The sequence below is a fragment of the Theropithecus gelada genome, chromosome 19, assembly GCF_003255815.1.
Source record: "Theropithecus gelada isolate Dixy chromosome 19, Tgel_1.0, whole genome shotgun sequence".
In the NCBI taxonomy this organism is placed as follows: domain Eukaryota; kingdom Metazoa; phylum Chordata; class Mammalia; order Primates; family Cercopithecidae; genus Theropithecus; species Theropithecus gelada.
This window is the reverse complement of record NC_037687.1, coordinates 23809574-23829212: the sequence shown is the minus strand read 5'-3', so window position 1 is coordinate 23829212 and position 19639 is coordinate 23809574. Positions and strand designations below refer to the sequence as shown.

Genomic DNA, 19639 nt, shown 5'->3' with positions numbered 1-19639 from the left:
GGCCAACATGGTGAAACCCTGACTCCACTAAAAACAAATTAAAAAATTAGCGTGGCATGGTGGCAGGTACCTGTAATCCCAGCTACTCAGGAGGCTAAGGTAGAAGAATCCCTTGAACCCGAGAGGCAGAAGTTGCAGTGAGTCGAGATCACGCCACTGCACTCCACTCCAGCCTGGGTGACAGAGCGAGACTCTGTCTCAAAAAAAAAAAAAAAAAAAAATCCCAATAAGAGTCCCAATGTTAAAGGATACCACAAGTCCAATACCTCAAGGCTGTAAATAAAACAGTCACACTGTAGTTCCTGCTATTTCCAATCCAACACTACACTGGCCTCTATTCTAGAGCAGCCAACACTACCCACTTGACTGTACTAACATACCCTCTGCCTTCTTTCACACACGTGATGATCCACAGCCCCGTTTCCCTTTCCCCTGGAAGGTCAACAGTAAACATACATAGACTGCTATGCCTCAGTGGTTCGTTGAAACCCCTAGTTACTTTTTTTTCCGATCCTGAATGCTAATTTGAAGGATTTGGTTTTCTCCTATAATTCCATTCTAATCCCATGCATAGATGATATCCTGTCTGGTCAGTTCATTCCAGCAGCTCACTCACTCACTCACACTCCACACGTGCCCCAAGTTTCTGCAGTTATACAGGAAGTAGGAAAAACAAATAAAAATCTGCCCCAAGCCCTTGCTCATAAAGGACAGGCTCATGTCGGTAATCCCAGCACTTTGGGAGGCCAAGGTGGGAGGATCGCTTGAGCCCAGGAGTTCGAGACTAGCCTGGGTAACATAGGGAGACCCCATCTCTACAAAAATAAAAAATAAAAAACTTAGCTGAGTGTGGTGATGCACACTTCTAGTCCCAGCTACTCGGGAGGCTGAGGTGGGTGGATTGCTTCAGCCTGACAGGTTGAGGCTGCAGTGAGCTGAGATTGCACCACAGCACTCCACCTGGGCAACAGAGCAAGACCCTGTCTCAAAAATAAAATAAAATAAAAAATAATGAGTGTCTAGGACAAATTATAACTATGTAATTCATAAGAACAAGATTTAGGGCATGACCTTGCCCTTGAAGGCAAAACCTTATCCACACAGCATGCATCTATACCATTATTTATTTTGTTTTATCCAAGACTATCCAAAAGGCAACTCCAATGGTTTCTGGGCCGGTCATGGGTTGAATTTTGTCTCTCTAGTGTCAGAATATGACCCTACTTGGAAATAGGGTCATTGCAGATGTAATCAGTTAAAAGGAGGTCATACTGGAGTAGGGTGGGCCCCTAATGCAACATGACTGGTGTCTTGTTTTTGTTTGTTTTTTGAGATGGAGTTTTGCTCTTGTTGCCCAGGCTGGAGTGTGGTGGCATGATCTCGGCTCACTGCAAATCCTGCCTCCCGGATTCCAGTGATTCTCCTGCCTCAGCCTCCCGAGTAGCTGGATTACAGGCACACGCCACCACGCCCAGCTAATTTTGTATTTTTAGTAGAGACGGGATTTCTCCATGTTGGTCAGGCTGGTCTCAAACTCCTGACCTCAGGTGATCCACTCGCCTTGGCCTCCCAAAGTGCTGGGATTATAGGTGTGAGCCACCGCGCCTGGCCAACTGGTGTCTTTATAAGAAGGTGGCCACGTAAGACACAGGGAGAAGCATGTGATGATGAAGGCAGAGCTTGGAATGACGCAGCCACAAGCCAAAGAATGTTAGAGATTGCCATGAGCCACCAGAAGCTGGGAAGAGGCAAGGAAGCATTGTCTGGGGAATTGGGGAATTGGAGCACCCTAACATGCCTTTGTCTTTGTTGTTGTTGTTGTTGTTGTTGTTGTTTTGAGACAGGATCTTGCTCTCTCACTCAGGCTGGAGTGTAGTAGCACGATCATAGTTCACTGCAGCCTCAAACTCCCGGGCTCAAACAATCCTCTTGTTTCAGCCTCCCTACTAGCTGGAACTACAAGCATGCACCACCACACCTGGCTAAGTTTTTTCCTTTCTTTTCTTTTCTTTTCTTTTTTTTTTTTTGTAGAGATATGTTGCCCAGGCTGGTCTCAAAGTCCTGGCCTCCAGCGATCCTCCCCTCTCGGCCTCCCAAAGCTTTCGGATTACAGGTGTGAGCCACTGTGCCTGGCCCGGCCTCTGCTTCTATATTTACATATTTCTCTGACTCTAACGATCCTGCCTCCATCTTATAAGGAACCCTGTGATGATATTGGATCCACCGGGATAATCCAAGATAAATCTCCCTATCTCAAGATTCTTAATCACAAAAAGTTCCTTTTTCCATAAAAGGTGCTATATTCACAGGTTCCAGGGATAAAGATGTAGACATCTTTGGGGGGCCATTACTCTTCCTACCAGAGCACACATCAATAATCTTCTTATGAAATAATCACTCAAAGACTCGCAAGGATTCTACTCCTATTGGGCCCTTGAGGACTCTAATCTATTACAATCGACATTCTCAGATATTATCAAGGACTAAGTACACACATGCTTGTCACTAAGAGGTGCAAGCTGCCTTCCCTCCAAATACTCCACTACAGCCTCTTCATAATTCCCAAACAGGGAATTTAGTCCTCTGGAAAAGACATCGCAGGAAAACTAACCTTGAACTCAGATGGGATGGACCCTACACTATTGCAAACACCAGACTGTCCTGCCTTGGGTTCATATCTCAGAGATGAAGAGATATAAGACCTGTGCTGAATGGGAATCCACTGCCATTAGAGACCTCAGAGGGAGGCTCTTTCAAGAGCCCTGGAAGCGGACGAGGCTGCATCTGTAGACAGCTCTCCCAAGAACCTTGGGTCAAGTAGATGACATCATGAGACAGCCTCCTCCCGGAATCAGAAACTCCAGGATTCCCTCCCACACACACTATTTTAGAGACAGGGTCTCACCATGTTGCCCAGGTTGTCCTTGAACTCATGAGCTCACACAATCCTCCTGCCTCTGTCTCCTGGGTACTACAGGTGCATGTCACAGAGCCTGGCTAGGATTCTCCATTTTAACACCCACTCTGGTCCTCCCGTGCCTGCTTCTCATCATGTGACTTTTGCCTTTCATTTGTGTTCTCTCTCTTTTATTTTTTTGAGATAGAGCCTCCCTCTGTTGCCCAGGTTGGAGTGCAGTGGCGTCATCTCAGCTCACTGCAACCTCTGCCTCCCAGGTTCAAGCAATTCTCCTGCCTCAGCCTCCCAAGTAGCTGGGATTACAGGCGTGCACCACCACACCCAGCTAATTTTTGTATTTTTAGTAGAGATGGGGTTTCGCCATGTTGGCCAGGCTGATCTTGAACTCCTGACCTCAAATGATCCGCCTGCCTCTGCCTCCCAGGCTCAAGTGATCCTCCTGCCTCAGCCTCCTGAGTAGCTCAGACTACAGGCACATGCCACCATATCCAGTTTGTGTGCCATGTTTGGAAGCAACTGTTGCTTGTTGATTCTCCAGAAATCTTTCTCTCTCTTTTTTTTTTTTTTTTTTTTGAGACGGATTCTCCCTCTGTCACCCAGGCTGGAGTGCAGTGGCACGATCTTGGCTCGCTGCAACCTCCGCCTCCTGGGTTCAAACGATTCTCCTGCCTCTGCCTCCTGTGTAGCTGGGATTACAGGTGTGTGCAGTCACGCCTGGCTAATTTTTGTATTTTTAATACAGATGGGGTTTTGCCATGTTGGCCAGGCTAATCTTGAACTCCTGACCTCAGGTGATCCGCCCACCTCGGCCTCCCAAAGTGCTGGGATTACAGACGTGAGCCACCGCACCTGGCTGATTCTCCAGAAATCTTTTGGCATCGTCATTAATAAAAGCATCAAGAAGTCAGAAAGGAAATCTTCAGAATTGCTACAGCTCTTTGGACTCCAGTAACCAAGGATGTCTCTTCACCTCCTTGGAATCCTCCCACCATCTGCTGCTCTCTGGTCTCACACCTTCATTTTTTTTCTCTCTTATTCTCTTTTTAGTTATCTTCCTAGGAATATCCATCTTCAAATGCCTGGTGACCAGAACCCTAAATCAGCTCCAGGTTCAACATTGTACTCGGCAAATGACTCAACTGATCTTGTACATACAGCAGGGATGGAAAACTAATACTGATGTCATTCCCCAGACACTTATCAATCCTTGATTATCTCCCTATTGTTGGAAAATTAGGGCAGTGTAAGAGAACCCCCCCCCTTTTTTTGAGACAGAGTCCGGCTGTATCTCCCAGGCTGGAGTGTATTGGTATGATCTCGGCTCACTGCAACCTCCACCTCCTGGGTTCAAGCGATTCTCTCGCTTCAGCCTCCCCAGTAGCTGGGATTACAGGCGCCCACCACCATGCCTGGCTAATTTTTGTATTTTTAGTAGAGATGGGGTTTCACCATGTTGCCCAGGCTGTTCTTGAACTCCTGATCTCAGGTGATCCACCTGCCTCGGCCTCCCAATGTGCTGGGATTACAGGCATGAGCCACCACACCTGGCCCTCAACTTTTTTTTTTTTTTTTTTTGAGACAAGATCTCACTGCTGCCCAGGCTGGATTGCAGTGGTGTGATCATGGCTCTCTGAAACCTCTGCCCTCCCAGGCTTAAGTGATCCTCTCGCCTCAGCTTCCCAAGTAGCTGGGGTTACAGGCGTGCACCACCACACCCGACTAGTTTTCTATTTTGAACAAGAGGAAGACTGAATAAAGGTTGTCTCTACCAAATTTTAAGACATTTTTTCCCCTGAAACTTACTAGATTAGTTTTAAAACGTATTTATCAAACCCTTCTGTGGCTGTTGATCCATGGAAGTCATTGCTCCAAGTACCTGATACATTTCATTTAATCCTCAGAACAACTCTATGAGGCGGCCAGTATTATGATCCCGTGATCAGATGAAGAAACGGGGGCACAGAGAGGTTAAGTTTTCCAAGGTCACACAGTTGTCAAGTGACAGATCTGTGACTCACCCCGAGGAAGTCTGGCTCCTGGAGACTTTGCTGTCTGTCGCCACTATCAATTTCTCTCCATCTCACCACCAGAAGGTCACTTCGTGCACGCGGAATCATAAAAGAGGAAATTTCTCGTATGATCTTCTGGGCCTTGGCTTTTAGGGAGCCAAGGTCTGTCTGAGAGATGAGTGTGAATATTAGAGCTAGGTCTTGGAAGTTGGCAGAGGCAGGCTCGGCGTAGTGACACAGGTTGGCCGCCTGAGGGTGCCCCAGTCCTGCTCGCGGAGCCTGGAGACAGCGGGAAGCCTTGGAAACGAATGTCAGGCTCAGACTCCTAGGACCAGAGAACGTTGAGAATAGAGCATCATAGAAGGCTGAGAACAAAGCCCCTTAGAACGTAGAACAAAGGCCCCTGGAATGGAAGAATGATGAGCACACAACCTCCTAGCACCTGGGAGACAAAAGCTGCTTAGACTCTCTTCTGGTCAAAGCATAGAATCTTCCACCCAGGGTCTTATAATTCCAGAATTTGGAATACAATGGATCTCAGACTCTTAGCAGCAAGACCGGCTACATATTTGGCCTAGTGCAAAGTGAAAATAAGGGGCCCCATGCTCAAAAACTAAAAATTTCAAGACAGCAATTGCAGAACATTCAACCAAGCGCGAAGACCCTTCTAAGCGGATTCCAAGCCGGTGAAGCCGGCCCTACGTAGAAACAATTTATCGGAGGACGTCCGTCTGGTTTTACAGCTGAGCGTCTAGGAAGGCTTCTTGGAAGAGGAGGCGAAGTCAGGGCTCGACCCCCTAACCCTTTTCTCCCCCTGCGCAGCCTCAGAAGCTGAAGGCTGGGCGGGGTGGAGGGGTAGGAGCAGCTGCCAAACTGTCACGTGGACCCATTCCCTATTTATAGATCACCCTTCCCCTCGCGCCGGACAGTCCAATGGTAGCCAGTGCTCGCCCGCAAAAGGGTGGAACTTGCTGCAGGACCGGCCAGACACAGACCAATGGCATTGAGGCAAGGGCGGGCTTGTTTCATTGTGACGCGTAGAGGGGCGAGGCCAGGGCCCCGAGGCAGTTGCTCGGAGGGGGCGTGGCGAGCGGAGTGAGTAGGCAGTTGCGAGCATGCGTCGTATTGGGCGGTGCGGTTGCACGGCCGAGCGTCTCCGTCGGGGAGGTTATTCGCCAATAGGCGGCAGTTGCTCGGTCGCTGGGGGCGTGGCCATGCAGATAAGGCGCGGGTGGGCGGCCCAATGGGCGGGCGCCTATGCAGATGAGACGGTGACAGCCCGGCCAGCGGGCGGGCAGGCTGCTGGGGCGGGGAGGTGGGTCCGGGAGAGGGGTGGCCGCGGGGCCCGGCCGGGCTGGGGCGGGGGGCCGCAGCCATGATCCGGGCCTTCTCGTTCCCGGTGAGCCCTGAGCGGGGCCGGCTGCGGGGCTGGCTGGAGGGTAGCCTGGCCGGGCTCTGCGAGTTACACTGGCTCCGGGAGAGACAGGAGTACCGCGTGCAGCAGGCGCTGCGGCTGGCCCAGCCCGGAATGGGGGGCGCCGAGGCCGAGGACGAGGAGGACGCTGATGAGGATGAAGATGCGGCGGCGGCGCGCCGGGCCGCAGCAGCCCTGGAGGAGCAGCTGGTAAGGGGCCGCCTGTCCGTCGGTCCCTCCACCCCGTCTGTCTGTCTGTCTGCCTCAGTTGGATGCTCAGGCGGGGGGGGGGTGGGGGGGGTTGGGGACCCGGGTAGGCAGGGAGTGAGAAAGGACAGGGGGTGGGGCTGGAGACCTCGGAGTTCCGGCGGCGGGCTGGACCTGGCCTCCCCGCCCCCAAATCGGGGGAGGGGAAACTGCATCGCCCCCACTGGGGCCTCGTGAGAAACAGGCCCCATCCGTTACACCCCTTCCCCAAAGAAAATCCTTCTGGGCGCCAAGTATGTGTCAAACCCGGGACCGGGTACTTTGCAGGCGTTGTCTTCTTGCAGCTTGGGAAACAGGGGGTGATAGTCCCCATTTAACATAGAGAGAAATTGAGGCTCAGAGAGAGCAAGCGACTCACCCAAGGTCACACAGCCAGGCTCCAAACATGCCCTTCTCTGGGCCCCGCCACCAGGGCTCCATCTTCCCTAAGTCCTGGTGTGCTTGGAGATCTCTGGAGGGGGCGGGGTGGGAGGAGGGGAATCTGAGGGCCTCCAGAGGGAGGGACCACTGCTGAGAGAAAGCTCACAGTCCCTGAGGACCCCCCACTGGGCTCTTGACCCTTTGATGACGCTTCCCTTGCTTCCTAGCTGGCCCCAGCTCTCCTTGACCCAAGGGGAGGCAGGTCGAGGCAGCGCCTGGGGGAGACTTCTGGCCTCTGGGTGTTCTCATGGTGGAAGATGGACAGAGGTCTCCGGAATGACTTGAGGAGGCCTATGCCTCTCCCCTTTCTATGTCATTCCTTGAGTCTCCCGACCTCATGCCGGGGTTCTGTCACTGTCTCCGTCCTGCCACATCCCTGTGACTTTCTGTGTCTGCTTCTCTCTCTTCATCCTGTCTCTCTGTCTCTGTGATCTCTGCGTCCCTCTGCGTCTGTCTCCGTGGCCTTCCCTTCCTGCCTGTCTGCACCTCGCTCTCTTCTTCTTGCCCGACGTCCCAGGCTTAGTCTCTCTTCCCCTCCCCCCAGCCCGCACACCCTGGCTCCACCGCAGATCCCCATCCCCAAGCCTGTGTGTGGCCAGAGCTTCCCGTTTCGGGAAACCTGAGCCGAGGTGGCAGTGGAGGGGGCTCTCCCCGCCGCTGACCTCGACTGCCCTCTCCCCAGATGGGGACTGGGGAGGAAGGCTGAAGCCAGACTCCCGGGGCTGCACGCCCGGCCCCTCCCCCTCTCAGGAGTGGGACCCCCCCCTGCACATTCTTTTCTGGAAACAGAAACAGCTGTGGGAGTCCCCACCCCCTCCCAAAGTTAGAGACGGATTGTGGGGGCCTTCGCTAGCTCCCCCCACCCCAAGCTGGCTCGGCTTGGAAGGCGCTTTCCATCCTGACAAGGAGAAAGCGAGGCATGAGGATGGGGTAGCTGTGGGTAGCTGCGTCCTCTCCCGCTCTGCCCTTGGTCTCTCCCCTTTTCACCCTTCACCTTCCCCATCTCTGCCCTTCAGTCTCCCTCTCCTCGGTCCCTCTGTCCCCTCCTCCCCCCAGCCCTCTGTCCTCCCGGCATGAGATGGTAGTGGAGAGGCCTGTCCCCCCCACCCCCCAGTCTCTAGGCAAAGCTTGTCCCAGCATCAGGGAGGAGGCGGTGGCAGGCGGGGGGAGGAGGAGGAGCAGAGAAGCGCTAAATATAAACTTCTCTAGTGCTGGGGGTTCCTGGGTCCCTCTGAAGAGCCGGTGAGGGCTTCCTCTGATCCCCCAGCCCTTGTCTTATGACTTACCCCCCACCCCCAGCCCCTGCCAGGAATACACTTCCTTCAAGGCAAGAAAGACTGAAGCCAGACTTGATTTCTTTCTAATAGGAATGATGGGAATACCAGGTAAAGATCAAGGGTGTTGCAGAGAAGAGAGGCAGGAATCCTGGGTGAGGACAGGGGCTCCCTGGGTCCTGCTTGTTCTCAAGAAGGAAAAAGGTCCTTTTCAGCAAGAAGAATTTAAGTCAGACTTGCGGAAGGACTTCCTAATAGAGATAAATGGGCATTGGATACCAATGAGGGGCACGTGAGGGGAGAAACAAGGTAAGGGAAGTTTGGGCAAAGGGGTCTCCAGGGGTCCTAACCGAACTCTTATTAAGCCTGCAGAGAAAGGATGAGGGGCACCATAGGGAGGCAGGGAGCCAGACTCAGGCCAAGGACTTTCTAATCTTTTAAAGATTCATCCTTTTGCAACTGGAAGGAAAGAGGCCAGACTTGCAAATAGAGGGGTGTAGACTTGGAATATTTTCGGGGGGCTGCCTAGGCGCTGGAGAGGATGAGGCATCTCCTGTCTGTCTCCTTAATTTCTGCTCTTCCTTGTAATGGAAGAACCGGAATTAGACTTAGCAGAACTTACCGAAAAGTCCATCCTTTCACGTTTATTTATATATTTGTAAATGATATATTTATTTATTCATTTATTTTTAGAGACAAAGTCTCCCAGGCTGAAGTGCAGTGGCGCAATCATAGCTCACTGCAGCCTCTAACTCCTGGCCTCAAGCAGTCCTCCTGCCTCAGCCTCCCAAGAAGCTAGGACTACAGGTGCATGCCACCACACTTGGCTAATTTTTTTTTTTTAAGATATGAGGTCTTGCTATGTTGTTCAGGCTGGTCTCCAACTCCTGGGCTCAAGCAATCCTCCTGCCTCAGCCTCTCACAGCACTAGGATTGCAGGTGTGAGCTACTGTACCTGGCCTTTATTTGTTAATTGAGACAGAGTCTTGCTGTGTCACCCAGGCTGGAGTGCAATGGCATGATTTCAGCTCACTGCAACGTCCACCTCCTAGGTTCAAGTGATTCTCGGCCCACTGCAACCTCCACCTCCTGGATTCAAGCGATTCTCCTGTCTCAACCTCCCAAGGAGCTGGAATTACAGGCATGCACCATCACCCCTGGCTAATTTTTGTATTTTTAGTAGAGATGGGTTTTCACCATGTTGGCCAGGCTGGTCTTGAATTCCTGGCCTCAAGTGATCCTCCCGCCTTGGCCTCGCAAAGTTGTTGGGATTACAGGCATGAGCCACTGTGCCCGACTCCTACATTTATTTTTAATTAAACAATGGAAACATTTTCTATTTTCCTTGTAAGAAATTAATAGCTTTCCTGTAATCATACAAACTGGCATTTATTATGTGTCAAAAGAAACTCATTTAATCCTCACAATAACCTCCAGGAGATGGTGTGCTATGATGCCCAGTTATAGATAAGGAAACTGAAGCCCAGAGAGGTAAAGCCACCCACCCAAGGTCACACAGCTGGGGAGCAGCAGAGCTTAATGTGATGCCAAGTCATGCCTCCTTAAACATTTCCTTCTAGGCCGGGCCGGTGGCTCAAGCCTGTAATCCCAGCACTTTGGGAGGCCGAGACGGGCGGATCACGAGGTCAGGAGATCGAGACCATCCTGGCTAACCCGGTGAAACCCCGTCTCTACTAAAAAATACAAAAAACTAGCCGGGCAAGGTGGCGGGCGCCTGTGGTCCCAGCTACTCGGGAGGCTGAGGCAGGAGAATGGCGTAAACCCGGGAGGCGGAGCTTGCAGTGAGCTGAGATCAGGCCACTGCATTCCAGCCTGGGCGACAGAGCGAGACTCCGTCTCAAAAAAAACCAAAAAAACAAAAAAAAACATTTCCTTCTACCATCCAGTCCCCCCATTCCTCCCTGGAGCCCCTAAATCCAACCTTTCCTCTGAGGTCACCATCATTGTCACCTTACTGTCACCTCCCAGACCTCTTCCAACATATCTCCTAACAGAAACTGTTTAGATACCCAAAAATATGGAGCTTTTGTCAAAGCTTTGCATTTTACAAATTCTAGTTTCTTGGGTGAGGTCCCAGAGACTATGCCAGTCAAAGTGTGGCCCCCTGGCCAGCAGGACTACATCACAAGGAACTTGTTAGCCATATAACTACTTGGGCCCGACTGCAGGCTGAAATCGAAAGCTCTGGGAATGGGACTCAGTCATTTGGGTTTTCACAAGCCCTCCTGGTAATTCTGAGTCACTCCTATATATATTCTGCACTTTTCTCTTTCTGCTCAATGCTATATCTTGGTAATGATTCTATATAGAAATTTGACTCATTCCATTTCAACAGCTGTATAGTATTCCATTGTATCCATTCATTCCTTCATCTAATAGTTCTTTTTAAAAAATAGACAGCTGGGTGCAGTGGCTCATGCCTGTAATCCCAGCGCTTCAAGAGACCAAGGCGGGAGGACTGCTTGAGCCCAGGAGTTTGAGACAAGCCTGTGCAACACAGGGAGACCCTGTCTCTCCAAAAAAATACAAAAACTAGCGGGGCGTGGTGGCACGCGCCTGTAGTCCCAGCTACTTGGGAGGCTGAGGTAGTAGGATCACCTGAGCCCAGGAGGTGAAGTTTGCAGTGAGCCGTGATTGTGCCACTGCGGTCCAGCCTGGTGAGACAGTGAGATCTTGTCTCAAAAATAAAATAAAAAATACCAGGCACAGTGGCTCACGCATGTAATCCCAGCACTTTGGGAGGCTGAGGTAGGCGGATGACTTGTGGTCAGGAGTTCGAGACCAACCTGGCCAACATGATGAAACCCTGTCTCTACTAAAAATACAAAAATTAGCCAAGTGAGGTGGGACATGCTTGTAATCCCAGCTACTTGGGAGGCTGAGGCAAAAAAAAAATCACTTGAACCTGGGAGGCGGAGGCTGCACCACTGTACTCCAGCCTGGGCGGCAGAGCTAGATTCCGTCTGAAAAATAAATAAATAAATAAATTTCATATATATATATATGTATGTGGGGAAAGAGAAAGACTGGGTCTCACTAGGCTGGTCTCGAACTCTTGGCCTCAAGCGATCCTCCCACCTTGGCACTCCCAGAGTGCTGGAATGACAGGCATAAGCCACCACACCCAGCCCATTAAATATTTCCTGAGCACCCACTTTGTGCCAGGCACAGTTCTAGGCACTGGGTGGGGGTACACCTGTGAGCAAAACAGACAGAAATCTCTGCATTCCTAGGGCTGACATTCTAGTCAGAGATTCAACAAACGAATGACACCTTGATGTATAATTTTATTTTATTTTAATTGTTTTTGGAGACGAAGTCTCACTGTTGCCCAGGCTGGAGTGCAGTGGTGTGATCTTGGCTCACTGCGAGCTCCGCCTCCCTGGTTCAAGCAATTCTCCTGCTTCAGCCTCCTGGGTAGCTGAGATTACAGGCGCGCACCACCACACCCGGCTATTTTTTGTATTTTTAGTAGAGACAGGGTTTCACCATGTTGGTCAGGCTGGTCTTGAACTCCTGAAATCAAGTGATCCTCCCTGCCTCGGCCTCCCAATGTGCTGGGATTACAGGCGTGAGCCACCAAGCCCGGCCCAATGTATAATTTTAAATCAAGAGGTCATTACTGATACGTAGAAAAAACTCGAAAAGCAGGGCAACAGGGTGCACAATGACGGGGGAGCTATTTTGGAAAGGTGTCAGAGAAGAGATCAGGTCACCAAAGACCTGAATGAAGCAAGGAAGGTATGTGGGGGAAACATTCTCCCGAGGTAGGCGCATCCGTGGTATGTTCGAGGGACGGTGGCGAGGCCAGGCGAGGCTAGAGGGGAGTGAGTATTGCCAGTGATTTGTGGGGGACATGACATGGGGGACATGGGCGGTCCGACAGATTTTTTTAGCTACTTCCTGATGCCGCACAATTCGGCTGCTTTTTTGAGTTCCGCTCAAAGATGACTTCACCGTGAGCGTCTCAACATGCCCAGGGCAGGAGCCCAAAGTAGAACGATTTGTTGACCTTCCTCGAATAAACAGGCCCAGATGGGGGCTTCTGTTCTCGGGGGAGGGGAGAGGCTGGGCCCTGGAGAGACTGGGACTGGGGGGGGGTTGTGGCTGCCGGGGAGCCGGCCAGTGTTTCTGCCCTAAATAGGCAGGGCTGGGTGCCTGCCCTCCTAAACCCTCCTCCCTACTTCCCTCCCTCCTGCCGTCCAGACAAGCCGCTTTTGTCTGAGGGTCAGCCGTCAGCCTGAGGCTGCCTGCTGCTACCCAGCCGCACTCAGACCCATGTGAGTCTTCTTCTGCCTCTGACCCTCTCTTTTCTAAAATGAGGTTAAATCCTAATGTCCTGGAGACCCCATCCGTGTTGCTTCAGCCCTTACGCCACCTCTTGTCACGGTCACTCCCCTAAAAGGGCTTTCACCTTCATTAATTCACATCTGATGAGAAGTGCTCTTTTCCCGCAGCAAGAAGCACCCAGGGTAGACTAACGGAAATTTCTTTTCCTTTTTTTCTTCTTTTTTTTTTAGACAGAGTCTTACTCTGTTGCCTAGGCTGGAGTGCAATGGCGCAATCTCGGCTCACTGCAACCTCTGCCTTCCGTGTTCAAGCAATCCTCCCGTGTCAGCCTCTCAAGTAGCTGGGACTACAGGTGCAAACCACCATGCCCCGCTAATTTTTGTATTTTTAGTGGAGACGAGGTTTCACCATATTGGCCAGTCGGGTTCCAACTCCAGATCTCATGTGATCCGCCCGCCTCAGCCTCCCAAAGTGCTGGGATTACAGGCGTGAGCCACTGCGCCCAGCCTGACTCCTGGAAATTTCTTATGGCGATAAGGAACGGTAGACCCATTGGAGCTTCCTGGTGGGAGTGGACCAAAGGCAGAAGGAGGATGTGGTCTCTGGGGCAAAGGAACACGCTGGGGATGGCTGCTGCAGTACCAGTAAGGCTAGACTCACAGGACTGTCTAGGAGGCTTGGAGGTTCTTTCTGAAGGGAGAGCAAAGAGGTATATGAGTCGTGGTCAGCCTGTTTTATCCATATTGGGGAAAGAGGCAATCTGCAGCAGGAGGGACTTAAGGAAGACTCACAAAAGGACCTTCTGTTGGTGATAAGGGGCAATGGGTGTAGCTGAAAAAAAAGGTCAAAGACAGGGAGAGGCTGGGCGAAGTGGCTCACACCTGTAATCCTGGGACTTTGGGAGGCTGAGGCGGGTGGATCACCTGAGATCAGGAGTTCAAGACCAGCCTGGACAACATGGTGAAACCCCGCCTCTACTGAAAACACAAAAATTATCTGGGCATGGTGGTGGGCGCCTGTAATCCCAGCTACTCAGGAGGCTGAGGTGGAAGGATTGCCTGATGCCGGGAGGTAGAGGCTGTGGTGAGCTGGGATCATGCCACTGCCCTCCAGCCTGGGCGACAGAGTGAGACCCTGTCTCAAAATAAATAAATAAGTAAACAAACAAATAAAGTAAAAAAAGAAAAACTTGGAGAAGAAGGCAGACCTATGACTAAGGGATCTGGGGGTCATGGATGCCACCTTTTAGTAGTAAACTGTCCTTACAACAATCCCTCAAGTTAGACTCAAGGAGGGACATTCTAATTGGGGTTGAGGGGCTCTGAGCACAAATTGGAGGGAGCAACTGGTAAAGAGGGGGCAAGAGATGGGGGTTTTCTGAGGCCTCATCACACCTAAGAGGGAATGAGATGGGGCTGCAGCATGAAGGACTGGAGTTAGACAGTCAGAAGGACTTTCTAATGGGGATGAAGGGACGGAGATCTTGAGGGGTTCCAGGGACTCAGGTACTACTTTTATCCTTTTGAAGCAAGAGCCTCACTGTCAAAGTGAAACTCTGCCCATAAGCTCATGGAATAGGGGACCAGTTGGCAGAGGACTGGGGGCCTTCTGACCATCCTTCTCTCCCTATACCTTCAGGAGGCCCTGCCTGGGCTCGTCTGGGACCTGGGCCAGCAGCTGGGAGACCTGAGCCTAGAGTCTGGGGGCCTGGAACAGGAGAGCGGGCGCAGCTCGGGTGAGCATGGATAGAGGGGTAGGGTCTGCCTGGGATGCCTCCATGTTCCCTGTATCCCTATTTCTCAGGCCCTCCATGTCTCTCCCCACGCCATCTCCTCCTTTCCCCAGCCCTGGTTTTCCCACCCAAACCCCCTGAAGTCTCTGCTTCTCTTGGAAATTCAGGCTTCTATGAAGATCCCAGCTCCACGGGAGGTCCAGATTCACCACCCTCAACCTTCTGTGGGGACAGTGGCTTCTCTGGATCCAGTTCCTATGGTCGCCTAGGTCCCTCTGAGCCCCGGGGTATCTATGCCAGCGAGAGGCCCAAGTCCCTAGGTAAGGTGGGTGAGGGTGGGACCCTGGGACCAGGGAAAGGACAGTAAGAGTACGGTTGTGGGCACAGACTTCCGAATCGGGCCTGGATTCCAATTCCTGGTGCGACATTTTCTTTTCACGTGATTATGAGCAGGTCTCTTATTTCTGGGCCTCTGTGTTTCCATCTGTTAAAATGAAATATGGCTGGGTGCGGTGGTTCACGCCTGTAATCCCAGCACTTTGGGAGGTGGGCAGATCACTTGAGGCCAGGAGATCCAGACAACCTGGCCAACATAGTGAAACCCCGTCTATATAAAAATTAGCTGGGCGTGGTAGCGAACACCTGTAATTCCAGTTACTTGGGAGGCTGAGGTGGGAGGATCGCTTGAACCTGGGAGGTGGAGGTTGCAGTGAGCCAAGATTGCGCCACTGCCCTCCAGTCTGGGTGACAGAGCAAGAGTCTGTCTCAAAATAAGTAAATAAATAGGCTGGGCACACTGGCTCTTGCCTGTAATCCCAACACTTTGGGAGGCCAAAGCAGGTGGACCATCTGAGGTCAGGAGTTCGAGACCAACCTGACCAATATGGTAAAACCCTGTCTCTACTAAAACTACAAAAATTAGCTGGGCGTGATGGCCTGTGCCTGTAGTCCCAGATACTCTGAAGGCTGAGACTGGAGAATTGCTTGAACCCGGAAGTGGAGGTTGCAGTGAGCCAAGATGGAGCCACCGCACTCTAGCCAGGGTGACAGAGTAAGACTCCGTCTCAAAAATATTATAAATAAATAAATAAAATAAATAAATTAAATGGGATAATAACAGTGCCTCAATAGCCAGACATTGTGGCATATGCCTGTAGTCCCAGTTACTTGTGAGGCTGAGGCAGGAGAATTGCTAGAACCTGGGAGGCAGAGGTTGCAGTGAGCTGAGATGGTGTCACTGCACTCCAGCCTGGGTGACAGAGCAAGACTCTGCCTCAAAAAAAAAACAACCAAACACACACACACACACACACACACACACACACACACACAGTGCCCGCCCCAAGGGGATATTTTTGAATATTCAGTGAGCCTCTGCTCTAAGGCATTGGACTTGGAGCATGGCAGTCACTGGTAAACAGGAACTGCTGTCTTTCATTCATACAAGTAAGTTTTTGAGCCTCCACTATGTGCTATCTAGCAGTATCCAAGGAGCAATGAACAAAATGAACACTAATGAACAAAACAGGCAAATCCCTGCCCTCAGGAAACTGCCAGCCTATCGGAGGAATAAATAAAATACAGGATAAATGGCCGGGCGTGGTAGCTCACGCCTGTAATCCCAGCACTTTGGGAGGCCGAGATGGGTGGATCACGAGGTCAGGAGATCCAGACTAGCCTGACCAACATGGTGAAACCCCGTCCCTACAAAAAATACAAAAATTAGCTGGGCGTGGTGGTGGGCGCCTGTAATCCCAGCTACTCAGGAGGTTGAGGCAGGAGAACTGCTTGAACCCAGGTGGCAGAGGTTGCAGTGAGCTGAGATCATGCCACTGCACTCCAGCCTGGGCGACAAAGTGAGACCTCGTCTTAAAAAAAAAAAAAGGGGGCCGGGCGCGGTGGCTCAAGCCTGTAATCCCAGCACTTTGGGAGGCCGAGGCGGGTGGATCACGAGGTCAGGAGATCGAGACCATCCTGGCTAACATGGTGAAACCCCGTCTCTACTAAAAATACAAAAAAAAAAAAAAAAAAGGGTTAATAAGCAAAATATCTAGGGTAAGAGATAATGCCATGTGCTATGACAAGAAATAAGCCTGGGAAAGGGGCTCAGAAGTGTCCCTTTGAGTTTGGGGAAGGAAGTGCAATTTTAGAAAATAAGGCCAGGGAGGGCCTCACTGAGACTGTAACATTTGAGTTGTGCCCTGAACTAAGTGAGGGAATGGACCTAACAGATATCCAGGAGGAAGGGCATTCCGGGAATCTGGAATCTGGAATGGGAAGCACAAAGGCTCTGAGGCCAGAATGTGACTGGTGCGTGATTTCAGGAGGCCAGTGTGGCTGGAGTCCTATAAATAAGAGGAGAAGGGTCAGCCCGGTGGCTCATGCCTATAATCCCAGCGCTTTAGGAGGCTGAGGCAGGAGGATTATTTGAGCCTGGGAGTTGGAGACCAGCCTGGGCAACACAGTGAGACCCCATCCCCCCAAAAATCAGCAGGGCATGGTGGTGTGTTCTTGTAGTCCCAGCTGCTCAGGAAGATAAGGCGGCAGGATCCCTTGAGCTCAGGTGATGGAGGCTGCAGTGAGCTATGACCGCGCCACTGCACTCCAGCCTGGGTGACAAGAGCAAGCAAGAACCTGTCAAAAAAGAAAGAAAGGAAAGAGAAGGAAAGAAGGAGGGAGGGAGGGAGGGAGGAAGGAAGGAAGGACGGAAGGACGGAAGGAAGGAAGGAAGGAAGGAAGGAAGGAAGGAAGGAGGGAAGGAAGGAAGGAAGGAAGGAAAGGGTAAGATGTGAGAGTGGGAGAGGCAGAGTCATTGTCTGGACAAGTCACGCAGGGTCTTGTAGGACCCTGTAAAGATTTTATTATGAATTTTACAGGAAGGAAGGTGTGAGAGCAGGGTTTTTGCTGAGATGGGCATGGAAGGGAGGGAGGCAAACCCCCCCTTCCAGGCTGGATGGGAAATGGGAAAGGACTTTGAGAGCCCCTCCACTCTCTTCCTTTTTTTTTTCTTTTGGCCTTCCTTCCCTAGGAGACGCCAGTCCCAGCGCTCCGGAGGTGGTGGGCGCGCGGGCAGCAGTGCCGCGGTCCTTCTCAGCGCCCTACCCGACGGCAGGGGGGTCCGCCGGCCCGGAGGCCTGCTCCTCGGCGGAGCGGCGGGCCCGCGCCGGGCCCTTTCTGACGCCCAGCCCCCTGCACGCCGTGGCGATGCGCAGCCCGCGACCCTGCAGCCGCCCTCCCACCGACTCGCCCGACGCGGGGGGCGCGGGGCGGCCCCTGGACGGCTACATCTCGGCGCTCCTGCGCAGGCGCCGCCGCCGGGGGGCGGGCCAGCCCCGGACCAGTCCCGGGGGCGCGGACGGTGGCCCGCGGCGCCAGAACAGCGTGCGTCAGCGGCCGCCCGACGCGTCTCCGCCCCCCGGCAGCGCGCGGCCCGCGCGGGAGCCTTCGGTGGAGCGCGTCGGGGGCCACCCCACCAGCCCTGCCCCCTTGAGCCGCGCCTGGGCGTCGTCGTGGGAGTCGGAGGCTGCACCCGAGCCGGCTGCGCCTCCCGCTGCCCCCTCGCCCCCCGACAGCCCGGCCGAGGGCCGCTTGGTGAAGGCGCAGTACATCCCGGGCGCCCAGGCGGCCACCCGAGGCCTCCCCGGTCGCGCCGCCCGCCGCAAACCACCGCCACTGACCCGCGGCCGCAGCGTGGAGCAGTCACCGCCCCGGGAGCGTCCCCGGGCCGCCGGCCGCCGTGGACGCATGACGGAGGCTTCGGGCCGCCGGGGCTCGCCCAGGGCCCGCAAGGCCTCGCGCTCTCAGTCCGAGACCAGCCTGCTGGGCCGCGCCTCCGCGGTCCCGTCCGGGCCCCCCAAGTACCCCACGGCGGAGCGGGAAGAGCCTCGGCCGCCACGGCCACGCCGCGGTCCAGCGCCCACGCTGGCGGCCCAGGCCGCAGGGTCCTGCCGTCGCTGGCGCTCCACTGCGGAGATCGACGCTGCTGATGGGCGCCGCGTGCGGCCCCGAGCCCCGGCGGCACGTGTTCCTGGCCCCGGCCCGTCCCCGTCAGCTCCCCAGCGTCGTCTGCTCTACGGCTGCGCGGGCAGCGACTCAGAGTGCTCGGCCGGGCGCCTGGGGCCCCTGGGACGCCGGGGGCCTCCGGGAGGCGTCGGCGGGGGTTACGGGGAGAGCGAATCGAGCGCCAGCGAGGGAGAGTCACCTGCCTTCAGCTCTGCCTCCAGCGACTCAGACGGCAGCGGTGGCCTCGTGTGGCCGCAGCAGCTGGTGGCGGCCACTGCAGCCTCCGGGCCCGGGGGCGGAGCAGGTGCAGGGGCGCCCGCCGGCCCCGCCAAAGTCTTCGTGAAGATCAAGGCTTCCCACGCGCTCAAGAAAAAGATACTGCGTTTCCGTTCGGGTTCTCTCAAGGTCATGACTACAGTGTGAGTTTGGGGATTTGCTTGGGCTCCCCCTTCATGGCCTCTGCACCTCCACACTCTCAACCACTGACCCTTCCACATCTACCTTCCAAAGACCATCGTTTTCTCTGCTTCCAAAGACCCCCCTCACTCTCCCCACTCCTAGCAGTCTTGGTTGAAAAGGCTCCCCCACCACTAGCGAGAGGAATGGGGAGGAGCCCTGTTTGACCCATTTCAGCTTCTAGCTTGGAAGTCCTTGGGCAAGACAGTTCCCGTTCTCTGGGCGTCACTTTTCTCATCTGTACAGTAAGTGTCCATGTATGCAAAAGGGGTAATTTGGTTTGAATTTCCCCGTTTTAGTTTAGAAGCCTAGTCTGTTTGTTCCCCTTCACCACTCTCTCTCTCATTCCTGATGAGCCCTCTCATTCCTCCTTTCCTTGCCCAGCTATGGCCCCCTCTCATTCACAAAGTGCCCCCTCCATGCCCCTGGAACCTTAAGATATCCCCTTGGCACCCTGGTCAGAGACTCTGTGTCTGACTCAGGTGGTTCTGCAGAGTGCCCTGGGAAGGGAAGGAGCACTGATTTGGGGGTTTTGAGGGTCAAGTAGGGGTTGGCAACACCTGGAAAGAAGGACTCTTTCACCTCGATCCCTGGACAATTATGGAGGATTCGGAGGTAGAAGAGGGGAAGGAAGATGGTTTCTATCTCATACCCCCCACTCCCTGTAAGAGGGAATGGGGGAAGCCTGATGACCCTCAGCTGTTCCAATCTAGTATTTTTTTTTCTTTTTTAAAATTACTGTATTTATTATGACGATGGTGACTCCCCAGTGCAAAGGGGGGCCAGATTCTGTGTGTTTCTCTAACCTCTTTGTAAATAAATGCACAGTGTTACATA

The 19639-nt window shown here is 53.2% G+C and overlaps 1 protein-coding gene and 1 long non-coding RNA gene across 2 annotated transcripts in view; one reads left to right on the top strand and one right to left on the bottom strand.

The window, feature by feature from the left end:
* LOC112612412 overlaps positions 1–7010 on the bottom strand; it is a 15611-nt gene extending 8601 nt beyond the window's left edge. The window contains exons 1-2 of the long non-coding RNA XR_003116858.1: positions 6966–7010; positions 500–646 (exon numbers count right to left, since the gene is read on the bottom strand). This is a non-coding gene — a long non-coding RNA (uncharacterized LOC112612412). The remainder of the gene's footprint in view (positions 1–499; positions 647–6965) is intronic.
* DACT3 (dishevelled binding antagonist of beta catenin 3) lies at positions 6206–19639 on the top strand. Its single transcript, XM_025366889.1, has 4 exons — positions 6206–6550; positions 14251–14347; positions 14512–14664; positions 17373–19639. Exons 1-4 carry the CDS (start codon positions 6302–6304, stop codon positions 18767–18769), a joined length of 1896 nt encoding a protein of 631 aa, XP_025222674.1. The 5' UTR covers positions 6206–6301; the 3' UTR covers positions 18770–19639.